This window comes from Anopheles arabiensis, chromosome 3 (genome assembly GCF_016920715.1).
Source record: "Anopheles arabiensis isolate DONGOLA chromosome 3, AaraD3, whole genome shotgun sequence".
Taxonomy (NCBI): domain Eukaryota; kingdom Metazoa; phylum Arthropoda; class Insecta; order Diptera; family Culicidae; genus Anopheles; species Anopheles arabiensis.
In genome coordinates, this window is record NC_053518.1 from 37,901,754 (window position 1) to 37,926,071 (window position 24,318).

General features: G+C 42.8%; 3 protein-coding genes across 4 annotated transcripts; 2 read left to right on the top strand and 1 right to left on the bottom strand.

Annotated features, from left to right (window-relative positions):
* Nucleotides 1-1,540: 1,540 nt before the first annotated feature.
* LOC120902614 (aspartate aminotransferase, mitochondrial) lies at nucleotides 1,541-7,261 on the bottom strand. Of its 2 annotated transcripts, XM_040311480.1 has the most exons (4): nucleotides 7,144-7,261; nucleotides 6,877-7,026; nucleotides 5,551-6,058; nucleotides 1,541-2,872 (listed from the first exon to the last, which is right to left on the bottom strand). In XM_040311480.1, exons 2-4 carry the CDS (start codon nucleotides 6,963-6,965, stop codon nucleotides 2,177-2,179), a joined length of 1,293 nt encoding a protein of 430 aa, XP_040167414.1. In that variant the 5' UTR covers nucleotides 6,966-7,026; nucleotides 7,144-7,261; the 3' UTR covers nucleotides 1,541-2,176. The 2 variants fall into 2 exon arrangements, with proteins under 2 accessions (XP_040167414.1, XP_040167415.1); XM_040311481.1 differs by lacking the exon at nucleotides 7,144-7,261 and having other exon boundaries at nucleotides 6,877-7,137.
* A 272-nt stretch (nucleotides 7,262-7,533) lies between these two features.
* Nucleotides 7,534-8,620, top strand: LOC120902522 (N-alpha-acetyltransferase 40-like). Its single transcript, XM_040311340.1, has 2 exons — nucleotides 7,534-7,600; nucleotides 7,690-8,620. The coding sequence occupies exon 2, from the start codon at nucleotides 7,830-7,832 to the stop codon at nucleotides 8,490-8,492; it is 663 nt and encodes a 220-aa protein (XP_040167274.1). The 5' UTR covers nucleotides 7,534-7,600; nucleotides 7,690-7,829; the 3' UTR covers nucleotides 8,493-8,620.
* An 864-nt stretch (nucleotides 8,621-9,484) lies between these two features.
* LOC120904439 (U6 snRNA-associated Sm-like protein LSm4) lies at nucleotides 9,485-14,173 on the top strand. Its single transcript, XM_040314406.1, has 4 exons — nucleotides 9,485-9,593; nucleotides 9,677-9,718; nucleotides 13,599-13,697; nucleotides 13,800-14,173. Exons 1-4 carry the CDS (start codon nucleotides 9,591-9,593, stop codon nucleotides 14,124-14,126), a joined length of 471 nt encoding a protein of 156 aa, XP_040170340.1. The 5' UTR covers nucleotides 9,485-9,590; the 3' UTR covers nucleotides 14,127-14,173.
* The last annotated feature ends 10,145 nt before the right edge of the window (nucleotides 14,174-24,318 follow it).

A 24,318-nucleotide genomic window follows, 5' to 3' on the forward strand; every position in this document is an offset into this window, starting at 1 on the left:
ACGAGCTGAAATATCCTAAGTACTGTTGTTGTTTTCCATATTGCTCCATATTGGTTTTGTTGTCATATGCGTATTTTGCTCCACCGCTTCATGCCCATTTTGCCACGCAAGATAAATTAGCATCACGTGCAAAACATCTGCTTTCATTTTAAAATGTTTGGATATTAATGCGTCGCTTAGAAGTCCCGTATTAATTTTAATTCATAGAAAAAAAATAGCTCAAACAATTTAAAAAGTTGTTTTTTTTTTGTTTTTGTGGTTTTTTTTCACGTGCCCATTTAGCTCCACATTCCCATACATACGCTATACTTCGGGGCTGTACGGAAGTGTGAGGAAATTGAAGTAATTGTAGTATTTTTCGTACTTTCGCAGCGTGTGTTTAATTATTACAACCACCCAATCAACCAACCGAGGTATTTTTTGTATGAGAGTGTATGTAATTTCAACGCTGTTTTCATATATCTGGTGCGTTTTGTTTAATTGTACCGCATTCCTTGTTCAACAGTGAACGATTATGGAGTGACGAGCATCAGCACAATCGCTCAGGTGATTTACTATTCAGTACTAAAGCACTAATTGAATTGCGTCGCACCCGGTTTTCCATGATTATGTTAATGATTTTATCTGCCATTCTATTTCAATGCGTAATACTAACAATGGATTATTGTACCATACTTGTGATGATGCCATTTTTCGCCATTTTTACTACAACATCAAACCACGCACGGAACGAATAAATATATCAAAAATTAAAACTTAAAACACTCCTTCTCCTCCTGCATCATAATGTGCATTTCATTTCACATGAACACTATTAACATCCCGCTGATTATGCGGTACAGCCAGAGTACATCCGCGCTGGAAAGGCTGCAAAGCTAATTGCTTTGGATTTGGTGGTTTCAGTGAAAGTGATGAATGAATTCTATCTCGCTGTAATTAGATCTACAACCAATTAGACACATAAAGTGCGCGCTCGTTTTACGAGTAATTCATACACATGCACAACCCCCAATATCATCAATCAATTAATATTCAGCCCCTAATTATGGGACGTGTTTTTCTGGCGCATTCAGCAACACGAATGCTGGTGGCCACATTAATCATAGGAATGAAAAACTTGTGGTTATTAATCTTATTTTAGCTGTTAGAAAGGTGATGGGCTTGAAAAACTTGCAACTTGTTTGGATGAAAGTTTTGGCCCCAGTGGGGAAGGGGCAGATAAAAGGGCAAATGGTTCGGGTGTCTTGTTAGGGGTATTATGGCTTTGATGATGTTTCGACCTTTGTCAAAAGATGATTAATCGAACACAAACATTCCGACAACAGTTAATCCACTACTGTATAACAACTTCAACTCATGCAGAGGATATGTTTTCGTTTAGCTATTGGTGTAGAAGCTATGGGCAAGCTGAAAAAATGTCTAATAAATTTAATCCCATCACATAACATCCCTAGCTACTAATAAATACCATCATAAATTTGCCTGAACCCATTAAAACCAAATCTTTTCGGATATACTGAAAAATGTCAAGCGTGACAACTTTACGTGTAAGGGCAGTGATGCTTTGGTCTCAATGCTACCAGCAGCCATCTATTTTGATTTAAATACAGTTACTTCTCAACTCAATGCTCAACTGCTTCATCATTCTCATACCTCTATCATATTAACTCAAGGCGTGCATCCTGTGCTATCAAAAAGAATAGAAAGTGTCGAAATATCAGCTGGAAGAATGTGCATATAAAAAAAAAAAAAACAAAATGAAACGCCTATGCCCAAAAGCTCACTTTTCATCAATTAGATTGATTTTCTCTCTGGTCGTGATGTCTCTGACTGGTCTCTGATATGCTGGCGCAATTCGTCCGTATACACAATCAGCATAAACACACGCACTGTTACGCGCTGCGATAAATTAAGCCACTAAAGGTGCTCTCTACATATTAGATAAATGTTGGGTGTAGAAAAAAATGCGTATGCTCAACACGTTCTTGCTCGTCCTGCAGTGTAGCATCGGATTGGGTTGAGTGTTTTTTGTTTTGTTTCAAATGTTTCACTATGGTAATTCCATTATTCTTTAAAGCACTGTAGATCATCGATCAGGAAAAATGCATTCTAAATGCATTACAATGTCGCTCTGCGTCAGAAAAATCGGTCTGCAGTCTAACTGTCGGCGCACCGTCTACTTCGTAACGGCATGGATCGCTTCGGCCAGATAGCCCACATTCTTCGAGGTAACGCCCGCCATCGAAATACGGCCATCCTTCGTGAGGTAAACGCTGAACTCCTTCGACAAACGCTCGCACTGCTGCTGATTCATGCCCGTGAAGCAGAACATGCCGATCTGGTCGGTAATGTGCGACCAGTTGCGCGACGAGCCCAGCTCCTTCAGGTTGTTGCGCAGCGAGGAGCGCACGGAGATGATACGATCGGCCATCAGCTTCACGTCACCGAGCCACTCCTGGCGGAGCGATTTGTCGCCCAAAATTTCGGCCACCAGCCGGGCACCGTGGATGGGCGGGTTCGAGTACATCGGTCGGATCAGGATCTTGATCTGCGACATCGTACGGTCGGCTTCGTCCTTGCTGCCCGTGACCAGCGAGAACGCTCCCGCCCGCTCACCGTACAGGCCCATGTTCTTGGCGAAGCTTTGGGCCAGCGCAATCTGATGGCCATCGCGCAAGAACTCGCGCACCGCCAGCGCATCCTTGTCGACGTCACCGCTCGCAAAGCCCTGGTAGGCCATGTCGAAGAACGGGAACAGATTGCGCTTCTTGATCAGGGCCGACATCTCGGCCCACTGTTCCGGTTTCGGGTCGACGCCAGTGGGATTGTGGGCGCACGCATGGAGTAATACTATTGACTTTTCTGGGATTTTCTGTAAAATAAATAACGGTAGTGAAACAGATTAACAAACTATTTGTTTTACACTTTAAAAAGAAACAACAACGCTAACGTTGAAAATGTGGTAAATATTTTTTCACATCCAAAATTAGAAGAATCACATTGCAAACTGACATAAATACAACCAGTTTAAACGGTAAGAACTTCGTATAAAATAGCCAAGTCTCTATAAAAATAAAAAAAATATCTTAATTGTTCTAAATTTGACATATTTGACATGCGGTTTTCTGCACCAATATAATTAGGTGGATGCATATAATACAATATAATATAATATAATAAATTGCATTTTTGCTGATAAATTTGATCTACTTAAAAGCCAAAAATATACTAATTTTATGCACGAATCGTATCATAGAAATGATTAAGTGTTTAAAAGTACTAAATTTAATCGAAAATATCGAGTAATCAATTTTATTTGGCCGAAAACCACGAAATTCGACTTACGCTGATATTCGAGTTACGCGGATTCCTCGGAAACGCACAAACCGCGTAAATCGGGAATAGACTGTAAATGTTTCCTATATAACCTACCGGCAAACAGCTTTTCTATTACTAATCGAACGCCTGTTGCAATTCTTTGTCAACAAAACGCCTGATAAATCCTAACAAATCTTCTACAGTTAGACATATTTGAAGTAATAACATGCGTAAAACGTTAGAGTATTCATGATTAGTGATGTGGTCTCTGAAGCGCACCCACAACTTCGATCCGACACCGGCAAAATGGAACCACTAGATCCGCCCGGAGTCGAAGTCGCCCGGAGCCGTCCGGAGCCGTCCGGAGTAGTGATGGGAGCTCGGAATCGGACCTACCCGATTCCGTATTCGGAATCCGGAGCATATTTCGATGCTGGAATCGATTCTGTTTCCGGAGTTGACTCCGAAATCGGAATTTACCAGGGAATCGCAAATTTGCCCCGGCAACAGAATCAGGATTGACTGCAGAAATGGAGTTAGCTCCGGAATGTGAATCAGTTCTTGAATTGAAATACAGTGTTTCTCTAGCCAGCAATCCGTAAAATCCTATTTCAACATTGTCAATTGATTGTCGAGCGTATGCCGAGCAACCAATGAAAGATCATTCGAGTTTCCATTGTTATTTTTGAAATGTATTTTACGGAATTGAATTGTTCGCTTCCGATATTGAGCTGACTAGATAAACCTTCCGGAGTCGGTCGGAGTCATTTGGGGTCGGAGTCGTCCGGAGTCGTCCGGTGTAGTCCAGAGTCGTCCGGAGCCGTCCGGAGTCGTCCAGAGTCGTCCGGAGTCGTCCGGAGTCGTCTGGAGTCGTCTGGAGTCTTCCGGAGTCTTCCGGAGTCGTCCGGAGTCGTCCAGAGTCTTCCGGAGTCGTCCGGAGTCTTCCGAAGTCGTCCGGAGTCTTCCGGAGTCGTCCGGAGTCTTCCGGAGTCGTCCGGAGTCTTCCGGAGTCGTCCGGAGTCTTCCGGAGTCGTCCGGAGTCGTCCGGAGTCGTCCGGAGTCGTCCGGAGTCGTCCGGAGTCGTCCGGAGTCGTCCGGAGTCGTCCGGAGTCGTCCGGAGTCGTCCGGAGTAGTCCGGAGTCGTCCGGAGTCGTCCGGAGTCTTTCGGAGTCGTCCGGAGTCTTCCGGAGTCGTCCGGAGTCGTCCGGAGTCGTCAAGAGTCGTCCGGAGTCGTCCGGAGTCGTCCGGAGTCGTCCGGAATCGGAGTCATTCGGAATCGTCTAAAGTTGATCGGAGTTATTAGGAGTCGTCTAGAGTCATCCGGACTCGTTCGCAATCGAAATCGATCGGAGTCAACAGGAGCCGAGTGGTTTAATATGCTTGTGATCAGGCATTTCATTTCGTTGTGTTTTTTAGTCTTTTTTGTTTTGCGCGTGCATTTCGTATAAAGGCCTTTGTTTCGATGGCCGACTTCGGTCGACTCCAGACGATCTCGAAGCCAACTGATTCTGTACGGTTCGGACGATTTGAACAACTCCGAATGACTCCGAACGACTCCGGATGACTTCGACTCCCAATAACTCCAAGCGATTCCGAATGACTCCGAACCATTCAAACTGATTCTGGACGACTCGGACGACTTGAAAGACTCCGAATGACTCCGAACGACTCCGAACGACTCCGAACGACTCCGGACGACTCCGAATGACTCCGGATAATGCAGGGCGGACCTACCGGAGTCCATTCCAATTTTATCCGAGTCGGATCGGAGTCGACTCCGGATTTTTGCCAACTTAACCCATCATTATTTATGATATTTGTAAAAAAAACAATAACGTTAACGATTGATTACATTGTTCCAAAATAGTCAAAACTATCATTTTAACAGAAGGATCAAGAAATTCTCCCATCAGCAAACCAACCAATCCTTGGCGGGTGAAAAAAATAGACCAAGAAAATGATGAAAGCTATTACGTACGCCACAGAAACCCCATTGAATTAGTCAACAATGAGTGCAAACAACTCGAAGCAAAACAACATCGCGAGGTCGCGCGACGATGAAGCTCGCGTCTGGTTCCATCCAAGACTGATAATGATGTACTATGACGTAGAGGTCCATGTGCTCATTTAAACCTCTTTTCTCCGTCTAATACCATTCCACTCGAACGTAGCGCGATAATAAGCCTCTTGACCGCGTCTGCCGCCTTGCGACCTCCCCGCTCTTCCACTTACCGACAGATCTTCCAGCGCGCCAGCAAAATCAAAGCCACAGGTTGATGGATCGTAGTAGCGGTACGCCTTCACGTTCAGCCCCGAGTGGCGGAAGATGGGCCCATGGTTGCCCCAGGACGGTGTCGGCAGATAGATATCCTTCGGGCCGGGGAAGAAGCTGGCCAGGAAGGCACCACCGATGCGTAGCGCACCGGTTCCACTGATGCCCTGCACCGTGGCGTTCAGCCCATTCGCGACGTGCTCGCTCGACTCGCCCAGCGCCAGCAGGATGCTGTGTTTGCAAAATTCGGCCGTTCCACCGATGGGCGAGTATTCGTGATCGAGCTGCTTCTGTGCAAGCCGCTGCTCGGCCTTTTTCACGCTGGGCAGCACGAACGGTTTGCCGCTGTCGTCACGGTACGCACCGACGCCCAGGTTGATCTTTTTCGGGTTCGTGTCGCGCTTGTACGCTTCCGTCACGCCCAGGATAACGTCCGGCGGTCCCATCTGTACGCCGCTCCACCAGGAGCTGCAAGGGAAAGAGAAAGAGGGATCAGTATACAGTTCATTCAGATAGATTGTATGATTTATATGTAATTGAATTGTGTTGATTGGTATTTTCGTCCCGAAATGTTATTTATCATGTTGACGTTGGTCAAAAGCGCAAATCAGTAAAACAAACAACGCATTTTATGACCATATTTGCTGTTTGCATTATCAAGCTGTTGTCGCTAAGCGGGTATCATAATATGAAAATTTCTTATTCACACCTTTCTGCTTTAGATAGCGCATAACAGAGCTTTGGCTGGAGGAAGATAAAATGTATGCAATTCTTACGGGCTGCAAACAAAATGCGGCAAAGTTCATCATCACGAAATGGTGTTTGCATTGGTACATGGAGGCAAACTGGAGCGGTCATGTTGTGTAATCTGCATTTTCTAGAATCTTCCAAACTAGGATTACAATCAGTCGGAAGATTAGTTAGTCCACACGCACTATCGATGATTCATCGGACGTGGAAGCTGGACGGGTAAAAATTCCATCATTGCAAGTAATATTACTGTACAAGAGTTCCGCTCCGCTTTCACTTGGCTATTTTTAGATCAATCCTCCCGAAACATCCACTCAAAATTTTGACCATACTCCGTTAGGTAATCGTTGAACCATAAATACAACCCATCTACGTCATCATCAGCGTGTGTGCGTTCGCGAAACCCGATCACGCGTCCATCACGCCGACCGCCGTGACCTTGGCAAATCTCCCGAAGGTCACCAATGCAAATCGGGCCGTTTCACTGGGTGCAGCAGGCATCCAAACGCTACTGGATAACTATCACAACTTCTTACCTTGCACGTACAGCCAGCTGACCTTGGGCCGGGAGCACATTTCGCAACAGAACAGCTGAGCTACGCTGCAGAGCTTTCGAGCAGGCCATCTTTCCGACCGGAACACGCAACCGCTTTCACCGACAGAGAGAGAGATCGAAGCACACTAGGCTGGAAAACAGAGACGGACCACCGTTAACTATGCGAGTTCCGAGCTGTTCCGTATTTGGTATATCTCGGATGCGGCACGACAAACTCGGTGCGGTTTACTTTGAGCTTCCTACTCACCGATAGTGCAAATCGTTATCAGAGCGTTATCAAAACACGCACCGCTTTCGGTGTTGGGCCAAAGTGGTGTGTTGCGTAGGGTCGGGTAATGCAAAAACAGCACGGCGATGTCGGCCATATTGACATACGGTGTGACAGTTGCGTGCTCCAGTGCGGCACAATGGGATGTTACATTTAAAAAATATACATTTATTTGTATTTTCGTTTTATGCATGTTCATTTTACAAACAATTTAATTTAATTTAATTTAAAATAAGTGATAAAAACTGCTTTTGAGTAAAATGATAATAAAACTTTACGTCAGAATCGTTCCCTGTGTTTATGATCATACCTTGTTGTCGTTTAGTTCAAATTTGATGTACCGTTCCGCGCGCAGTTTGATATTTGTTTCTTTCCTCCTGAAATGCTGCAACTAGAACATTTTGCGCACATTTCTAGATTTTGAATCATATTACAGGTAGAGATAATATAAAATATGCGGAATTGTTGGCGTTTCGATTCAAAGTGTGGTACGGTTTATAAACAAAAGCATTCCATACATTCCAGCCGCAAAGGAGATACGTTGTTTGGAGTAAAACGAGTTCACAATAGCGGTGAAATTCGTGGGGGCTTTCAGAAGAAAGATGTTCCATTGATCATAGTACAATTCTTATTCGCTATTGCACCGATGCGATCGTGTCGTCGTGATGCGACCCATCGAAATGGCTAATTCAATTGCACTGAAGAACTATCACAAGGTGTTGAAACGATACACTACATTGGCCATCAAGCATCGAAACCCAACGATTGTCATTCCGGATTGCCTTTTGTATCGGTTTAAGCAAAACGGTACCTGGAAGCAGCTAACACTAATCTGTCTACGCCGAGAGGACCTGCTTAACGTGTTCATGGAATGGGCATACGATCTGGCCGAACGGAATCTGAAACGGAAGTACATAGCGTATGGATTCCGCTGGCAGAAGCACACGACTTACGTGAATCTGTTCATGTACTGGGCGCGCTACCTGATTGCTTACGATCCGACCAACTACATCCCGTTCGGCTACGTAATGTTTCGATTCGATTTCGTGCTGGGCCATACCATCGTCAACATTTACGACCTACATGTGGAGGAGCAGTATCAGCGCAAAGGCATTGGTACGCATCTGATGATCACGCTGGAAGTGCTTGCCCGCCGTTTCGGAATGCAGCTGCTGATGGTGGCAGTGGCTAAGAAGGATGTTGATGTGAAGAGATTTCTTCTTCGATTGGGTTACAGGACGGATAGCAAGGAAAGCGCCAAATATCCCGAATGTGAGGTGCTCATAGCGCCGACGAAGTGTTACAAGATCATTAACCAAGGAAGTTAAACTAACAGGCATTATTTACTCATTTTAAGTGTTTAGAGGTGCTGAGCGTGCTTCGAGAAAAGTAATGTACAGCAGCAAATGTTTGAATCAACCTTAGGATGATGATCCTGCTATAAGCATTTGGAGTTCCTGAGTTTTGTGTAATGTAAAGTTTTAGCAAATAAAATGTGCTGTCTCGTTACACGCGATAAACAAACTAGATTTTTTGACAGAAAGACAACAGTAACATCGTGAATACCTTCATTGGAGTGGAATTAAGTAAGATCAAAAAGATCTGGAACATCAAGATCCGAAAGATTTGCTACGATCCCTTAATCCCGATTGGCATGATTTTACAAGAATGCATTTCGTCTTTTTATATCGTGTGTTCAGCATGTTTAGGATAACAGAAAAGAGCGTTTAAAATATTAGGCCGAAAATACACGGACCGGAATTTCGCGGCCGCGGAATTCCGCTTGCTGAAAAATGTATGGATATGACAGTTCGGGAAAGTTGCTGTTGACACTTTGTATATGGGTTTGACAGCAGGCGGAATTCCGCGGCCGCGAAATTCCGGTCCGTGTATTTTCGGCCTTAGATGCATTTTGTCGGAGCGCACAGTTGAATTCGTCTGAAAAGATGTTAGGCAATTCACTCGAGCATCTCCCGGATCTCGCAAATGCTCAGCTAACCCTACCGTAGAATAGTTCTAGGATCAAGAAAGATGATCCATAGTGGGAAAAATATCTGTGAATTACAAACTAACAATTATATAATGAAATAACTCTATTGAATATACCACCAGCGAACATTTTTATTTACCATTTGATGAAGAATTGTTTACGCGAATCAAAACCAAATCAAAACAAAAAAATTCAATTCAGCACCGACTCTCAGCGCCCTCTAGCAGAAACGAGTTAAAGTATAATTGCTTGAAAAGAAAATGTATTTTTAATATTTTCTTTGTGTTATGCTCCTCACGAACATGTCAAGATGTATTTGACAGCGAAAGGAAGAAACGTCAATCAGGCTTTGGTTTGTTTTGTAAACAGAAGTTCCATTTGCCGCGCAGCGTTTTGCGGAAATTTCTACTAGAATCCTTCTTATTTAGCTTTTACAATGGTAAGTATTTATTTATACACTGTGTTGGGACGACCGCTTAGAATGTTGCTCTCATGTTGCTGTTTGTTTCATTATTCTTTTAGCTACCACTATCTCTACTCAAAACGGCACAGAGTCATCCTATGGTAAGATGTTGATGCGGTTTGTTTTCTCTTTATTTCGCCAATTTTGTTGAAATGAGCAAGCATTGCCCAATTTTAAAAGAAATATGGAAGAAATTGTTGTTTAATCTTGTGCACATAAGCCCTGCATTGTTGTTCAAGGTGGATAGAAAGCTAATGATGGTGAGCGTTGCATTGATGCTTTATAATGGCTCTGGTAAGCCGGCATTTTAGAGTGCCAGCAACTAATTTGGATATTAACGAACTTCTTGAGTTGTTAACAAACGACATTCACATTTATCTGCTTTTGCTTTGAACATCTTTCATTGGTGAATTGTAATATTTCCTTAAACAAGCATGACCCGACTCGAATCATGTGTGCAATGTACAGCCGGTACGAATGGTTCGTTCCTACAACATAAGCATTATAGTCAATTCCAGATGACCGAGGCTAAAAACCGGCAGATGAATTTGCGACACTCCCGAAATGTTGCTTGTGACCTGCATTCGAGTGGTATTCTGTGAGTTTGTCAGTTGATATCCTGTTAAACTAATATGAGCCAAAACAGGGTCATTCAACTTGTTCTACACCGCTGTGATAGGATCCGGTTTTGCACTTTCAATGGCTGTCCTTCCTTTATGAGAAAGAGAGTTATTCGGTAGCTTCAACTCTCGTAGTTCAACAAATAGTTTAAGACCATTTCATAAGGCGTGGGGTCGGAATAACTTAGAGAATCAATCAGGAAGTGTCAGGAACTTGTTTGACTTCTGGATCAGTTCCAAGGCGGAGATGAGTTTAGAGGTTGTTGCAGGACCGGTTAAGGATGTGGATCGGTTCCAGGACCGATTTGGGTTCTGTATCAGTTTCAGGACCTGTATGGGTTCAGGATCAGTTCCAGGGCCCCGCTATATGTTCGGTTTAAATTACAGACTCAGTTTGGGCTCAGGTTGTGCGTTTATGGTGGCTAAGATGTATGCAAATTCGGATGAAAAATTTACATCAAGGGAAAAATGGTTAATAAGGAATTTTTATGAACCTGATTTTCTCTTGCTGTAGTAATTTTTGGCTTGATTGTAACTATGTCGGAATATAACGCACGCTTTCTAATTGAAATGCAATTTTATGAACGCTTTTTTTAGGACGGAAATTCTATTAATTCATAAATTGCCTGTAGTGATAGGCAAAATGAGTCTGCAGCCGGATTTGAATTGTTTAGAATTCGACTGTTTTCGGATTCGAATTAGGATCATCTTCGGAGCTAGTGGAAGGAAGAGGGGGGGGGGAGTGGGAGGGGGTCTTTTTGGAATGGAAAAATGTTCAGCCATTTTTAAATTTTTTAAAGTAAATTAGCCATCCTTATTAGCACCATAATACTTAAATTAGCACCATCCTTAGCCAATTATCCAAAACAATTGACTCATAACTACACGGTTTATTGGTAGCTTCCAGAAATAATTTAGATGCAATTAGTTTATTTGAATTATTTAACAAGGTTTTGAACGTTGCTCAAAATTGTTTGAATTATTTGTTTGAAAAAAAATTAGATAATGCCAACTAGTTGTGGGAACGGGAAAAACACATGCGGGAAACTGTTAGTAACTCGTTGAAAGAATCCAAACGTATTAGGGAGGCAAACCATAAATCACCAAAATTATCAAAACAAAAATCTGGAAACAACCAGAAAATCATGGAAAACCCAGTATCCGGTACGCACATAGACGATCGAATTTTTGCTTATATTTGTGGCTATGAATACATCAATGTTAGCTACGAGCAAGCTTACTTTTGTAGTGTTAGTATTTTGCTCTACGATTTAACGTAGACTACGGTAGTGAAACGGATTAAATAGGAGCCATTTGGATTCGGTCGGAGTAATCCGGATTCAATCGGAGCCAATTGAATCTGTATTCGTTTGGAGCAGCCGTATTCGAAGCCATATTTATTTCGGAGTCGGATCCGGATTAATAATGTCGGAGTCGGAATGGATTCACGAATCCCATCCAAAGCTCCCATCGCTATTTGTCAGTTAGTCGATGTGTAACTAATCAATTTGTAGTGTAGATGGTAAACTTATGTTTCACGATGTATAGATTAAATACAATGATTATTCATACAGTGGTAATTTCCTTAAAACACTTATCGGAATGCTATCTCCACGCATCCTTGACGATACTCTTTAACTATGCTCCTACAAAAAAACCACCTCAATTTTTACAAATATCGAAACACCATGCTGCAATGTACTATAGACGTCAAATTCATGAGGTCTACTAAAATTCATTCTAGATTCCCTAACAAAACTTTTAGAATTTTCTGCACAAATCATGTCAAATAATTGAAAAAGTGTAGTGTAAAAAAGTACGATCTTGAATTAAAAAAAGAATAATTATTAGTATTTTGGCTAAAATTCGCGAAATTCGACATACGTTATTTCGGATATTCGAGTTACGCGGATTCCTCGGGAACGCACAAACCGCGTAACTCGGGAATAGACTGTATTGGCTTGATGCTTTGCCCAGTAATGCCAAAGAGTATCCAACTCTATATATGGTACAAAATCGTAATCTTCAGTCGAAATCTGATCGAATAACTAATAAAGTGGCTAAAAACCTACCATTTCAAGCAAAATTATACGAGAAATGCCTATAATTTGACTGAAAACCTAGAAATTTGACTTAGGCTAACATTCGAGATACGCTCCGGTCCGCATTAATAGCGTATATCGGGGAATACCTGTATTAGGCACTTGTTCTACTTAATGGTGCCGCTACTGTATATACTAGTGATGGTAAAATTAAGTTTTCGTCGGAATCGATTCCGGATCGATCACACCGGAATTAGTACCGGATTGACTCCGGAATCCGGAATCTCTTGAATTAATTCCTAAATCGGCTTTGGAATCGGAATCATCTCTGGAATTGGCTCCAAAATCATAATTGGTTCCGAAATCGGAATGAGTTCCGGAATTGAAATGGCTCCGGAATCGGAAATGGCTCCGAAATCAGAATCGGCTTCGAAATCGAAGTCTCCATAAGAAGAGACGTTAAGAACCAATGATGCAACGTTTTGATAGCCGCAAAGAATCGAAATTTACTTGTAAACGATCCATTCTCATGGAGAATCTCGGACTGATTTCGCTACTGAAACTTCTTATTTCAATCCAAGAACTGATTCTCATTCCAGAGCATATTCCATTTCTGGAGTCAATCATGATTGACCAATTTGCGATTCCCAGGTCGATTCTGATTGTGGAGCGGATTCTGATTTCAGAACCTATTCCTTACGATTTTTCTCTAAAAGAAATCTTATTTGTTCTTAGTTTTCGTATAAAAACATAAGCAGATCGGTGTTGTATGCAAATGCTCGACGCCACCTATCAGCATGCTGTGTACAACAGATATATTTTATTACGAAACGTTATTCCAGCATTAAACCGCTGCTAATTCTTCCCGTTGTACTGATCACACCTTTCGATGTTGCTGCATAAATTTCATACATTTAATTTATGATCTAATGGCATGTTAATTTCTTTTGGTTATTTATTTTTTGTGGAATAGAAATCATAATTTTATGTTCCGTTCGATTGGTGGATTTTTGCATATGCTTATCTCGTACTTTTTCTTATCAACGGACGACACAAACGTCGTTTTGTGTGCGATTTAACGCATATAGCTCCCAAGTGTGACGCATTCGTGGTCCTGGTCTGCCTTTCCTTGAAGGAAGATCTCCATTAGCGTGTGTGCTCATTCATTCACCTCCAGCCGCGTGTCACTATGACTCATAAAAAGTATATATTATTCGTCTGATTTTGTGTGTTTTTTTGTGTGTGCTGTTTTTTTCCATCCTTTGTCAACTTGTGCGCGGCCGCGCGTTCGCATTAATCGCGTGCATCTCGGAGCGCAGTTGGTGGAGTTAAAGAATGGCGAAACATACAACGGACACCTGGTGAGCTGTGACACCTGGATGAATATTAATCTGCGGGAGGTCATCTGCACTTCAAAGGTAAGCATTTCAGCGAAGATGTTTTACAATCGAGCGGGCAGCATGTGGTACGCTAATATCTCTCTCTCTCTCTCTCTCTTTTCTCTCTTCTCTCTTTCGCAGGATGGTGATAAGTTTTGGCGCATGCCGGAATGCTACATCCGGGGCAGCACGATCAAGTATCTCCGCATACCGGATGAAGTGATCGACATGGTGAAGGAGGACATGCAGTCGAAGTCGCGCAGCCGCGCCGACATGAACAAGGGCGGCCGGAACCAGAACCAGGGCGGCCGCGGAGGCGGCGGTGGCATGGGTGGTGGCGGTGGCGGTGGCGGCGGCGGTGGGCGAAACAATATGAACGCCAACAATCGCAACACCTTCGGCGGCAACCGCGGCGGCAATCGGGCCGGACTGGGCAACCCGAACCGAAACGCACCGAACAAGAAGTAATAATAAAGTCGACTCAATCGCGCTTGGAATTGGTTTAGTCTCGTGAAGATGTTGCCTGCTTTTTTTGTTTGCTACTCTGCCTCTATTATGTGCCTTAATTTGCTAAGGTTTCCCGGGGATATGTGCCCCCCGGCTGGTGGGTGTGTGCGTTGGGGTTCGGTGCTGTGCGGGTGTGGGTGGACAGTAGCAAATTAAAGTTACCCTCGAATCGATCGATCGGAAATATGGAAATGTCCTAACCTCACACCGTGGGGGAAGATGAAACCAAACAAATACCGTTTTTTGTTTTGCTTCGCTTTTGTGCACAAACGAAAAGAATCATCGTGTGGCCACCAATTTCGTGAGTGTGATTCGTATGTCGCCTTATTTGGTGACGGCTCGCCCGAACAGCGGGTGCTGATTTTGAAAGGGGGGGGAGTAAAATTATAAAGATGGAAACATTCATATTCATAACTCAGCGGCAAAGCGGCCGTTGGCCGGGCGTCGATTATGGGTAGTTTTGAAAATTTAAATGTGTCATTATTCGCCAGTTTGATTTGCGGTTCGGGCTCATTAGCATCTGCTTTGGGGTGGCGTGAAATTGCGTCAAAAATGAGAGTTTTGCCGGGGGCGATGAGATGAGCATTTTTTTTTGCACGCTGTTTGCCGTTTGCAAAACTGAGTCAGCAAAGATTCGCAAGGAAGTATGAACAAAAAACAAAATTTAAAAAAAGGTATAAAATATTATCCCACAATTTAGTACCCTAATTCTAACTGTCTTTTTCAAGTGTGGCCTGTCCTATTGAGTCGCTTGGTCGATCGTTTCGCGAAAATTCTATGAAGGTTGTAATACCGGGCAGCATATGTTTGGATAAATGGGTCTCAAAACTAGCTCCGTAAAACTCGAAGGAAATCTCAAAGGAATATCAGTCAAATGTATAATTGTCCGATATTGTATGTTCCGGCCACATTTCGATGAACGAAAAATGTGCGATTTTTATTATTTACAAGTAGCCCGAGAAGGACATACAAACTAAAATATGACTTCAACTTAAGGTGCCACGTAGATTTGGGGTGCACACTAGTGATGTGCTCTCTGGAGCGTACCCACGACTCCGATCCGCCTCTGACTATTGTTAATACGATTCCGACTATGGAAAAATGGGAACCATTACTTCCGCCCAAAGTCGTAGTCGTCTGGGTCGGAGTCGGACGTACTCGACCAGAGTCGAAGTCATTCGAAGTTCTGAGTCGTTCTGAGTCGGCCGGAATCGATCGGAATCGGAGTCTTTCAGAGTCGTCTAGCGTCGATCGCAGTTGGTGGGAGTCAAATTGAGCCGTCCGGTGCAATGTGCTTGTGATCTGGTAGTCATGCTTCGTATCAAAGGCCCACTCCGGCCAACTCCGGACGACTCCGGATGACTCCGATTCCGAACGCATCCGCATGAATCCGGACGACTCTGAGCGATTGCGGACGACTCCGGACAATTCTGGACGACTCCGGATGACTCTGAATGACTCCGAACGACTCCGACTCTGATAGACTCCGGGCGATTCTGGACGACTTCGGAAATGCTCCGCAAATGCTTCGCCAGCCTCGGGGCCCTAACGTCCATCCTTCCGGGGGCAACCCTTTAGGCACGATCAAGAGGAAGATGCGCAGAAGGATACTTGGCCCCGTATGTGTGGAAGGACAATGGAAGAGCCGTTATAATGACGAGCTATACTAGATGTAGGTGCAGCGTATCAAGCTCACCAGGTTCCGGTAGACTGGCAATGCTGCACGCATGGAAACAGCCGACATTCAATTATTTTCAGGCCGTCCATAAGGGGCGCGGTAGACTCTAATTCAGGCGGCAGGATGGTGTGGAGGCGTCCGCCATTAAGGCCGGCATCGTTTATATTAAAAAATGGATTTGTTTTGCGGCTGGCTGTAAATAAAAAACTTAGAGAGATAATTTCTTTCCATGAGCATCCTTTGAAAGATAATTATTCAAGTGTACTTGCTAAATTAAATGTATGACCTTCCAAGCTGCCTTTCGTCAGTTATCTGGAATTTTCGCCAAGGCAAACGAAGACATGCGTGCAGGCATGTTTTTAAGACATACTTCGATTTTTATCAATTCCTCCTCAGTTTTCGCGAAAAAATTGTTGGAGTGGAGCTTTTCCATCATATTAGTCTAGAAAATTTCGATAGGACGCAACTGGGGGATGTTGGACCGGTTCGAGTACTTGGGAGTCGTATCAAAATTCATCCGAAATTAACCTAAAATTCACCTAGAGTGTTGGCGACATTGCTTGCCGCTGCACTAATTCACTATTTTGCTGGTTGCATCCTGGCCTTCTGGCCAAGCTAACGCAGCAATGAAGCCACATGTCTCTTGGTCTTAATTTTCAGCTTCCTTTCGAACCTCAAGTCAGGGTCACCAACGAACGTTCTTTCTATGCTCTGATTGTTGTCTAATATCGCTAAGATGTTGTAGATGCCGAAACAGGCTTATACAACGTCCACAAACTGCCGCATGCTGTCTGTTTTAGACGCTGCGGGGTGCCGTTGTTTGATTGTTTACTGTTTGACCATCACGGTTAGAGTTCGACTGATAGAGTTGTCATATTTTGTCTACTGACTCATGGTATACTATTATTGACAGTGCAATTAACGATTCGATAGTGAGGAATAAGATAAACCCATGAAAAATCGACAATGTTTGTCTTTTTTTTTACTGCATACGTTATAATGGACGAAGGCGCGAGACCATGAGCGGTTTCGGACACTCCTGAGGCAAACCAACATCGCTAAGCGGTTGTAAGTAAGTAAGTTTCTAACACTACGCGAAACCCTGTAAGTTGATTTTTGAAGGAATTGTTGGTAGTTGGTTGTTCGATTTAAAAGCAAATAATAAAATAAAATTCGTAAATAATCTAACCGAAATTCATAGCAGAAAATAATTGGTAGGTGTGACAAATTTCAATAAATGATCAATTCTTCATTTATTGAAATTTGTATTGAAAAAAATGTCAATACAAAAAATATTTAAAAATAAAAATACAATTGCTGAAATACAGCAATTGTCCGCAGTACGCGATATTGAATACATGCAAATTTGCAGTACGCGATTCGTCTTAATTTAACAGCTCTATGTGTTTCTTGAAAATATTTTAGTATTTTGATATTTTAATACGTTTATGTATGTTTGCCAAGGGCGCCAGGATATCACGCCACGGCGGATATCATAATCTTGCATTTTTGTGGGCACTAGGACAATTTGATGAAAATTAAGCAGGTATTTGATTTTTGTTCGGTATAGTTAGATCAGAATTAAGATCCTCTATACGGATAATAGATTAAAAATCTATCATAAACGAGATGAAAAAAAAGATAGTAGGTCTGTTTGATAAGCATGAAATAATAATCCTACAGCAGGACTAAACTGAAAAAAAAGATCTTCATAAAACTTACCATACAGATAAGATCTTTTATATCATTGAATGCACTAAAATCGTTGATGTATTGATTGATGTTCGACTCCTGACGGAGACAAATATGATATGTAGAAGTTTTACTCGATTGTTTTGTTACAAATACTCTATTTAAGACACCCACCGCACAAAAACTCTGTCCATATTAAAATATTAATCTGAAAAGAGAGGTTTCATAAAACGAGCGTGGTAATAAGATTCCTGCCCAAGATTGATGTTTCAAAATTCAAATCATAAAGTTTATGGGCGAACAGTCACGATACAATATAAATCAATAATTCATTTATGATCAGTAAGAACTCTTCAAGAAGCTTTCTTTTTTTTTCATCCGACACGTTTCAATGTATAAAAGGAACAACTTTGGGTATGATTGAAGAATGAGGCAAACTGTCGGACATTGGTCGGCTCCATATTCTTAAAGGTGTCCAAAGAATGACGGAAATGATCACCCGCAAGATCGAGTCTAAAGATTCGTGGGTTCACGTGGGGTTCGTCACACCTTTTGTGTCGTCTGTTGGCCACTAAATGTGCTTAATCTTGAAACGTTTGCGGTCAGCAGCAAACCCCCGGACGTCATACAAAACCATCATCCCCTTTTCATTCCACCTTCGGGGTTGATTCGGCTGATTCGCTACACAAAATCAAAAACCACAAGTGCTCGGGCATGCCTTTGCCTTTGTACCAAATACGAGAGCGACAGCGGACGTAAAACATAATAGACCTTTAAATCTCGGACGAATAATACCTCCGAAAACACCTTTTCATTGGCTTTTTTGGGGGAACGGGAAGAGTTTCGGGTGGCAGCGCGGGAGTTCCCGGCATGTCCAGCCTGAAAGCTCACCTCACGCGGACGTGCGGTGGAATAAGCGAAGATAAATTTAATTTCTTTTCGGTATAAATTATTCCGTGGGCCTTCTTCGCGCCTGCTTCAAGTTCTTTCGTGCTTGAAGCGTTCGCGCGGTGAGAGTGTTGTTCTTCTGCCCGGCGACAGACAGCAAACCGTTTGCAGCGATACCCTCCTCCGGAACCGCAAGGGCGTTGATGATGCTGCTTAACTGATTCTCAGGTGAATAATCATGCTACGGGTTGAAGAAGCGAGGATAAAGAGAGGGAAGGGGATTGGGGAAGCTTCTCTCAATGCGAATGGGTTCTTTCTCCTTTTAAATCGATATCCCCCCTAAGCACAGGGTGGATCAGCATCAGTGTAAAGGGACTTACTTTAGGTATTTAGTTTTTAAACATTTATACCAATTCCACCTTTTCTTAGTAGTAGATTTTTATTTCCGTATTTGTTTTTTTTTGTTTACATTTTAGTTGTGTTTTCAATAATGTTTTTTCCTTTTTTTTATCTATCATCTTGTTTCATCAATTCTCATTGCTTGTTAATCGAAGTTTTGTTTATATTTATTTACATATTTATTATATTTGAATAAGATTTTTTTATCTTGATCTTGATGTTGTTTCTTGTGTATATTACGTGTTTTTCACTCTCAACTTATATGTCTCGTTTGCCTTACTTATTCTTTAGTCATAATTCAGTAGATTTATTCATTATTTATTTATTTTGCCAAGTATATTTGTTTTTTTTATTGTTTTAATATTTTTTTAAATTAATTTTATAAGCATTTTTGTGGATTTTATAATTGACAAATAGACAATTTCGGTATTTTTTAGTTTTTCTATTTTATAACTCCATGTCGGTGTGTTGTTTATGCTACCTATTGTGAATGTTTTTGTACTGTCGTTACATATTGAATAGTGTGATAGTTTCCATTTTTTCATTAATTACACTCATCATCATTAGATTGTTTACAGTATTATCAAATATTGCAATTCGATTTTCGTAGCTTGTATTGTTATTTTTTAGATTTTGTTAATATTTATTTTGATTTTTCATTCCTGAAGCAAAGTATTCACTACACCCTTTAGCTCGCGCAAGACGTTACAGACGGAATAAGCTCGATAAGCCCGTAGCGAATGTTTCCCCCCTGCTGGAGCCAATCGCGTCCAATCTCCACGGAACGAATCAACCGTGGCAGCCCGGGCAAGGCAACGTCCAGAACCTTTAAAATAGCCATACATCGCTGAAAGGAACCTCTGGCGAGTCACGCACGCACGCGGCACGGAGAGAACGGTGCAAACCGATGGGGTTGTTGCCTCTCCAGCTTGAGTGTGCGTGATGCGCCGGAAAAAGGCGAAAAGATCAGCGTCCAGCCCGCGGGAACACCATCACTGAACCAAAAAAAAAAAAACAAAAAAAAGGCAAAAAGGAAAGGGTGGAGGGCCGCCAAGGGTGGAGAAAAGCGGTCTACCTCTTCCCAGCGTGCGCGTGTGAAGTGGGAAAGAGCGAGAATTAATCGTTTGAAATCTGTTAAAAACGACACCTCGACCAAATTGAATAAGAGCTAGTGTGAAATGAAAGGAAACCGGTTTTTCCGCGTTCTGTGCCTCAGCGTGCCGTCGTCGTCGTCGCTCTGTTCTAGCGTTCTTCGCCTTTGTACGTTCGGGGTTCGTTAGTGCGCTATTCAGTGCTTCGTTTTCATTGCCGCTCTAAACTGATCGGCCGTTACGACTGGATCGAATGCTCCAGCATCCTTCGGGATGCTGTTTTTGTTTTGCGCTTTTTGCTTGCTTTGCGCTTTTCTACGTTCTTCTACGGCTGGAATTGGCTTGTGCTGAAGTGCTCGAGAGGATCCGTTCGAACGACAGCGATCGCAGAACCTCCTGCCAATGTGTGTACCGCGGTGAGTGTGTACTCCATTGTTCCCGATTGTCCATTGCACAGCATCCCCCTTTGGTTGGTGTTACGGTTCGAAGGTTCGATGTTGTTGGTCACGTTTTTACATCGTATTTTACTCGCCAGAATCACACCATACTTGAGGCACTATGAGCTTTTTCGATTTGTAAAAAAGTATAAATTGACGGAAGAGGTAAGATCGTTACTACTAGTGTTGTAGGAGCAAAGAATATAGAGAGAGAAAATATCTGATAGATAAATACTGAGTAAAATAATAATGAAAAACATTTATTTAATACACTCAACAGGATTAAAAAACAAAAAAAAGAATAAAAATCATAATTAAATAAACATTGCTTAATCATGATCTAATAACACATCAGTAAGCAAAAATATTTAACGTTAGTTTTCAACTAATGACTATACGTCTGATTTTTAAACATAAAAAACAATATTCATTAAAAGTAAGGCGTCATCCATCAATTTCGTAACGCTGATATGAGGGAGAGGGGGTGTCATCAAACGTTACGTTCTGTTACATGGGGTTGAGGGAGAGTCAAACGATGATTTTTCTTCTTGACTTAACAACATTCGAGGTTGTGCCGGCCTAAAATAGATATCGCTACTTTTGATGTACCACGCAGCCTAATAGGCCGTCATTGCTAGAGTACTGAGAAGATTGGCCCTAAGACGAAATTTGATTACCAAGGACGGATGGACGGAAAAACTTACCAAAGGATCGACGCAGTAACCTTACATTCCGTTACTGCGGTGACCGCAGTGTGCACGCGTTCGATTGTAAAAGCACGCATTTGATGCTAGTGACTTTTAATTGACGGCAGTTGACGACACGCGATTCAAAGTAAATGGCACAAGATTCAACTGTAACGCAGGAAACAGGCGTAATACCAATCCAATTCCTTTCAAACAAACTAAAGATTAATTTAATTCAGTTTTCGTCCTTTTTTGTCAGATTTGTTCATTGGTCGTAATTTTATGGACACATACATCGAAAATGCAGCCGAAACTCCTGCAAACAGTACCGATTTTGTTCGTAAATTCTAAGACATGCATAACCTACTAAGCATCACATGTTATGTGAAATAGAATAATCAATTTGGTGACCATTCATATCTAAAGCCAATTAGAAAATTAAGCCAATTATAAAAAAGCCAGAAACATTTCTGGAAAGATTGATATATTTATGGAGGAGCAGGAAGATGCGTAAGAAGGATTTTTGCATTATGTAATTGATGAATGACGCCTAATTACTTAAGCTCATTTGGCCTAATTAAATACCTTGTGCAGCACATCAATACAAAATGCAAAAAATGCAAATTAGGAGTAAAATGAACAATACAAAAAACGGAATAACAATAATTCGAGATATATTGCAACAGAACAGAATCCAAAAGCTTGCAAAGAACATTAAACATGCATTTAGTTTGACCACCAAACGCCATGTCCTTCCTTCACTGTGCGCAGCATGAGCGTATTTCTTCCGAACCCTCCAGATATCAACACCCTCCACAAGCTGGTGCCTCGGATGTGCCGGGAAAACAATGTTTTTACATAAAAATCTCATGTACCGGCTGGTCGCGTCAGCCCTTTGCTAGTTTCTTCGTCCACATTGCGGCAAACATTGCGGTACGTGCGAGAGGAGGGTTTGCCGCCCGTTCGCGCATTGAACTCTACTGAGCTTCTGCACGCCAAACCACTGCCATACCTAATCCATATGCATTGCACAGCAGAATAATAAGACACGCGAAGGATGCGCGAAGGATGGAAATTGCCGCGCCGTTTTCCATCGGTGATCCGTCCATCCGTATGTTTCGACTCACGGCAATTGTGAACATCAGCGGGTGTGGGGAAATGGGCGGAAGATGCGAGGGAGTTTAGGTACGATTTCACACCCTTTGCTCGCAAGCCTATGATTGCACGTGGACGTGATACGTACAGCCGCGTGGGATGGTTGGTCGAGGTTTGCCTAATTTGTTTTCCTTCTGTTAAATGCTTTTTTCCCCTCTCGCTTGCTTACCATCTTCTTCAAACTGGTTTCCATTTCTCGGGAAATAATTCGTCCCCACAACGGGGCCGACGAGTGAAGACTGTGCGTCTTCCCTATTAGGAAATCTCCCGTGTACTGTACGGAATCCATTCACGGGTAATTCTTATTCGCATTCTATATTCAGCGATGTGGCATGGAGATCAATTTCACCCCGAACTCATGCCATACCGTGCCATACCACGACCTTTTCGAGCAAATCAGGAAATGAGATCCCTGCACCAAAGGCGGGAATGCATCAGTTACTCCAATTTATGCTTCCTTTGTGCATCTGTTGGAGCTTCGGATGGTTTTTTTTTGTATTATTTTGATTGTTGGTGTTCAAGAACAACAAGCACCCAACACCTTCGATGGCCCTGGGTCGAACACATAAAATTGCTAATCGATGTATATCGATCGCGACGCGACCGGATGGTTATGCGCGCTCGCTGTTTGCGCATTGGCCATTGGCACCCTTCCCCAAAAAGGTGTGCGGCTTGATGCGGCTCCCATTCTGATGTCATTCGGCTGATGTATCACCCAGTCTCAGGGCTGCCGGATGCGGCAAGTAGGACGACGCACGGAACGACGACACCAAAGGAAAATGGAGAGCAATAAGAGCGCTGCAACAGTTCGAGAGGATGAAGCATCCGCATCCTGACGTGTGGAGTTTGGGCAACTTAAAAATTCGACCTGAACTCGTTGCGTGCCAAACCGACGCGAATTCGTTTCGGGGTGCTAAATTGCCAGTCCTTATTTTTATCCTTCCCGAAAGCTGTTTTTTAATGCTTGCCGTAGTTATTGCTTGTGTTGTCGAATGCAGATAATTTTGCAGAAATGAAGTGTTCTTGGAATTGGATGTTGTCCGACTGTAATGAAGTTTTTCTTAACCGTTCCATTCAGGTGGTTAGATTTTAAACGTGACCTGTTTTATGTTTGGCAGGAAATGAATGACATCAAACTCATTTAAGTGCAACATAAAATTTTATTTTTGACAAAACTCCCAATCGCTATAATTACCAAACTATGAATATTTCTTCGCAAATATTCTTGAATTAACCTTTCCCGCAATCAATGCACTCGCAGCGGAAGCAAAGTAATGGGAGAGAGTAAACGTGTGCACAATCCGGTAGCATTTTAAAAGCCTCCAATCGATTGCACAGATGTTTAAGAAAACGATCATTTCCATAACCAGCCGTAAGCGCTTCCGCCCTCATTATAATGCCCGTGCCCGACCGGCAAACCGGCAATTAAGCTGAAATAGATTCTTAACCACCCGAAAGCAAGCTCTGTGTGTGTGTGTGTGTTTTGGTCCGTTTGAAAATGATATCCAAAGCCCAATTCGCCCGCGCAAAGCAATGAAGCTTTAAGCGTTCAAGCGTGCACGCCCAAAGGATGCTATTAGCCTTCAGCTCTGGAGGGAGGTACTTCGGAAGCTAAGAAATAATTGCCCTAGAATCTCGTGCCGCCGCACATCGCATCTGGGATAGAAAGGAAGAATCGAAACAAAATCTAAACCCGGCGATTTGCGATTCGATAAGTCCACGGGAATCTTAACCCTATGGAATCAAAATTACTACAACAAAACGTTGATTAGAGGGGTTTCCTCTAAAGCGCTTCCAAATTGTTGCTCCGTAATCACATAATTACCCATCTGAGTTTTGTTCCGTGCTGCAGCACTGAAAGACGCGTTCATCGATCGATCGTCTTTCTACACTATCCCGGTTCATTTTGCGGTTCGTCGTTCTTGCTCGTGCCGTTACCGCGCCGTTCCCCTGCTACTGCTGGCTGCTTATATATTCCCCCGGCTCGATGGGCTCTGCTTTGAATGATCTTCTCTTCTCTCGGTGATTGATGGAACCGTGCGTGGATGGTTGTTATGGCCAGCACGCTCGGTTCGTCTTTCGTCTCCCACGTGCACCGTACGGAGGCTGCCGTGTGCTGTGGATAGA

Coding starts and splice junctions, on each gene's coding strand:
- LOC120902614 (XM_040311480.1), bottom strand. CDS start 6,965: ATGGCCTGCTCGAAAGCTCTGCAGCGTAGCTCAGCTGTTCTGTTGCGA. Junction 6,059..6,876: donor CAGCTGGCTGTACGTGCAAG/GTAAGAAGTTGT, acceptor TTTCCCTTGCAG/CTCCTGGTGGAGCGGCGTAC. Junction 2,873..5,550: donor GCGCGCTGGAAGATCTGTCG/GTAAGTGGAAGA, acceptor TTTATTTTACAG/AAAATCCCAGAAAAGTCAAT.
- LOC120902522 (XM_040311340.1), top strand. CDS start 7,830: ATGCGACCCATCGAAATGGCTAATTCAATTGCACTGAAGAACTATCAC.
- LOC120904439 (XM_040314406.1), top strand. Junction 9,719..13,598: donor CGGCACAGAGTCATCCTATG/GTAAGATGTTGA, acceptor CTCGGAGCGCAG/TTGGTGGAGTTAAAGAATGG. Junction 13,698..13,799: donor AGGTCATCTGCACTTCAAAG/GTAAGCATTTCA, acceptor TCTCTTTCGCAG/GATGGTGATAAGTTTTGGCG.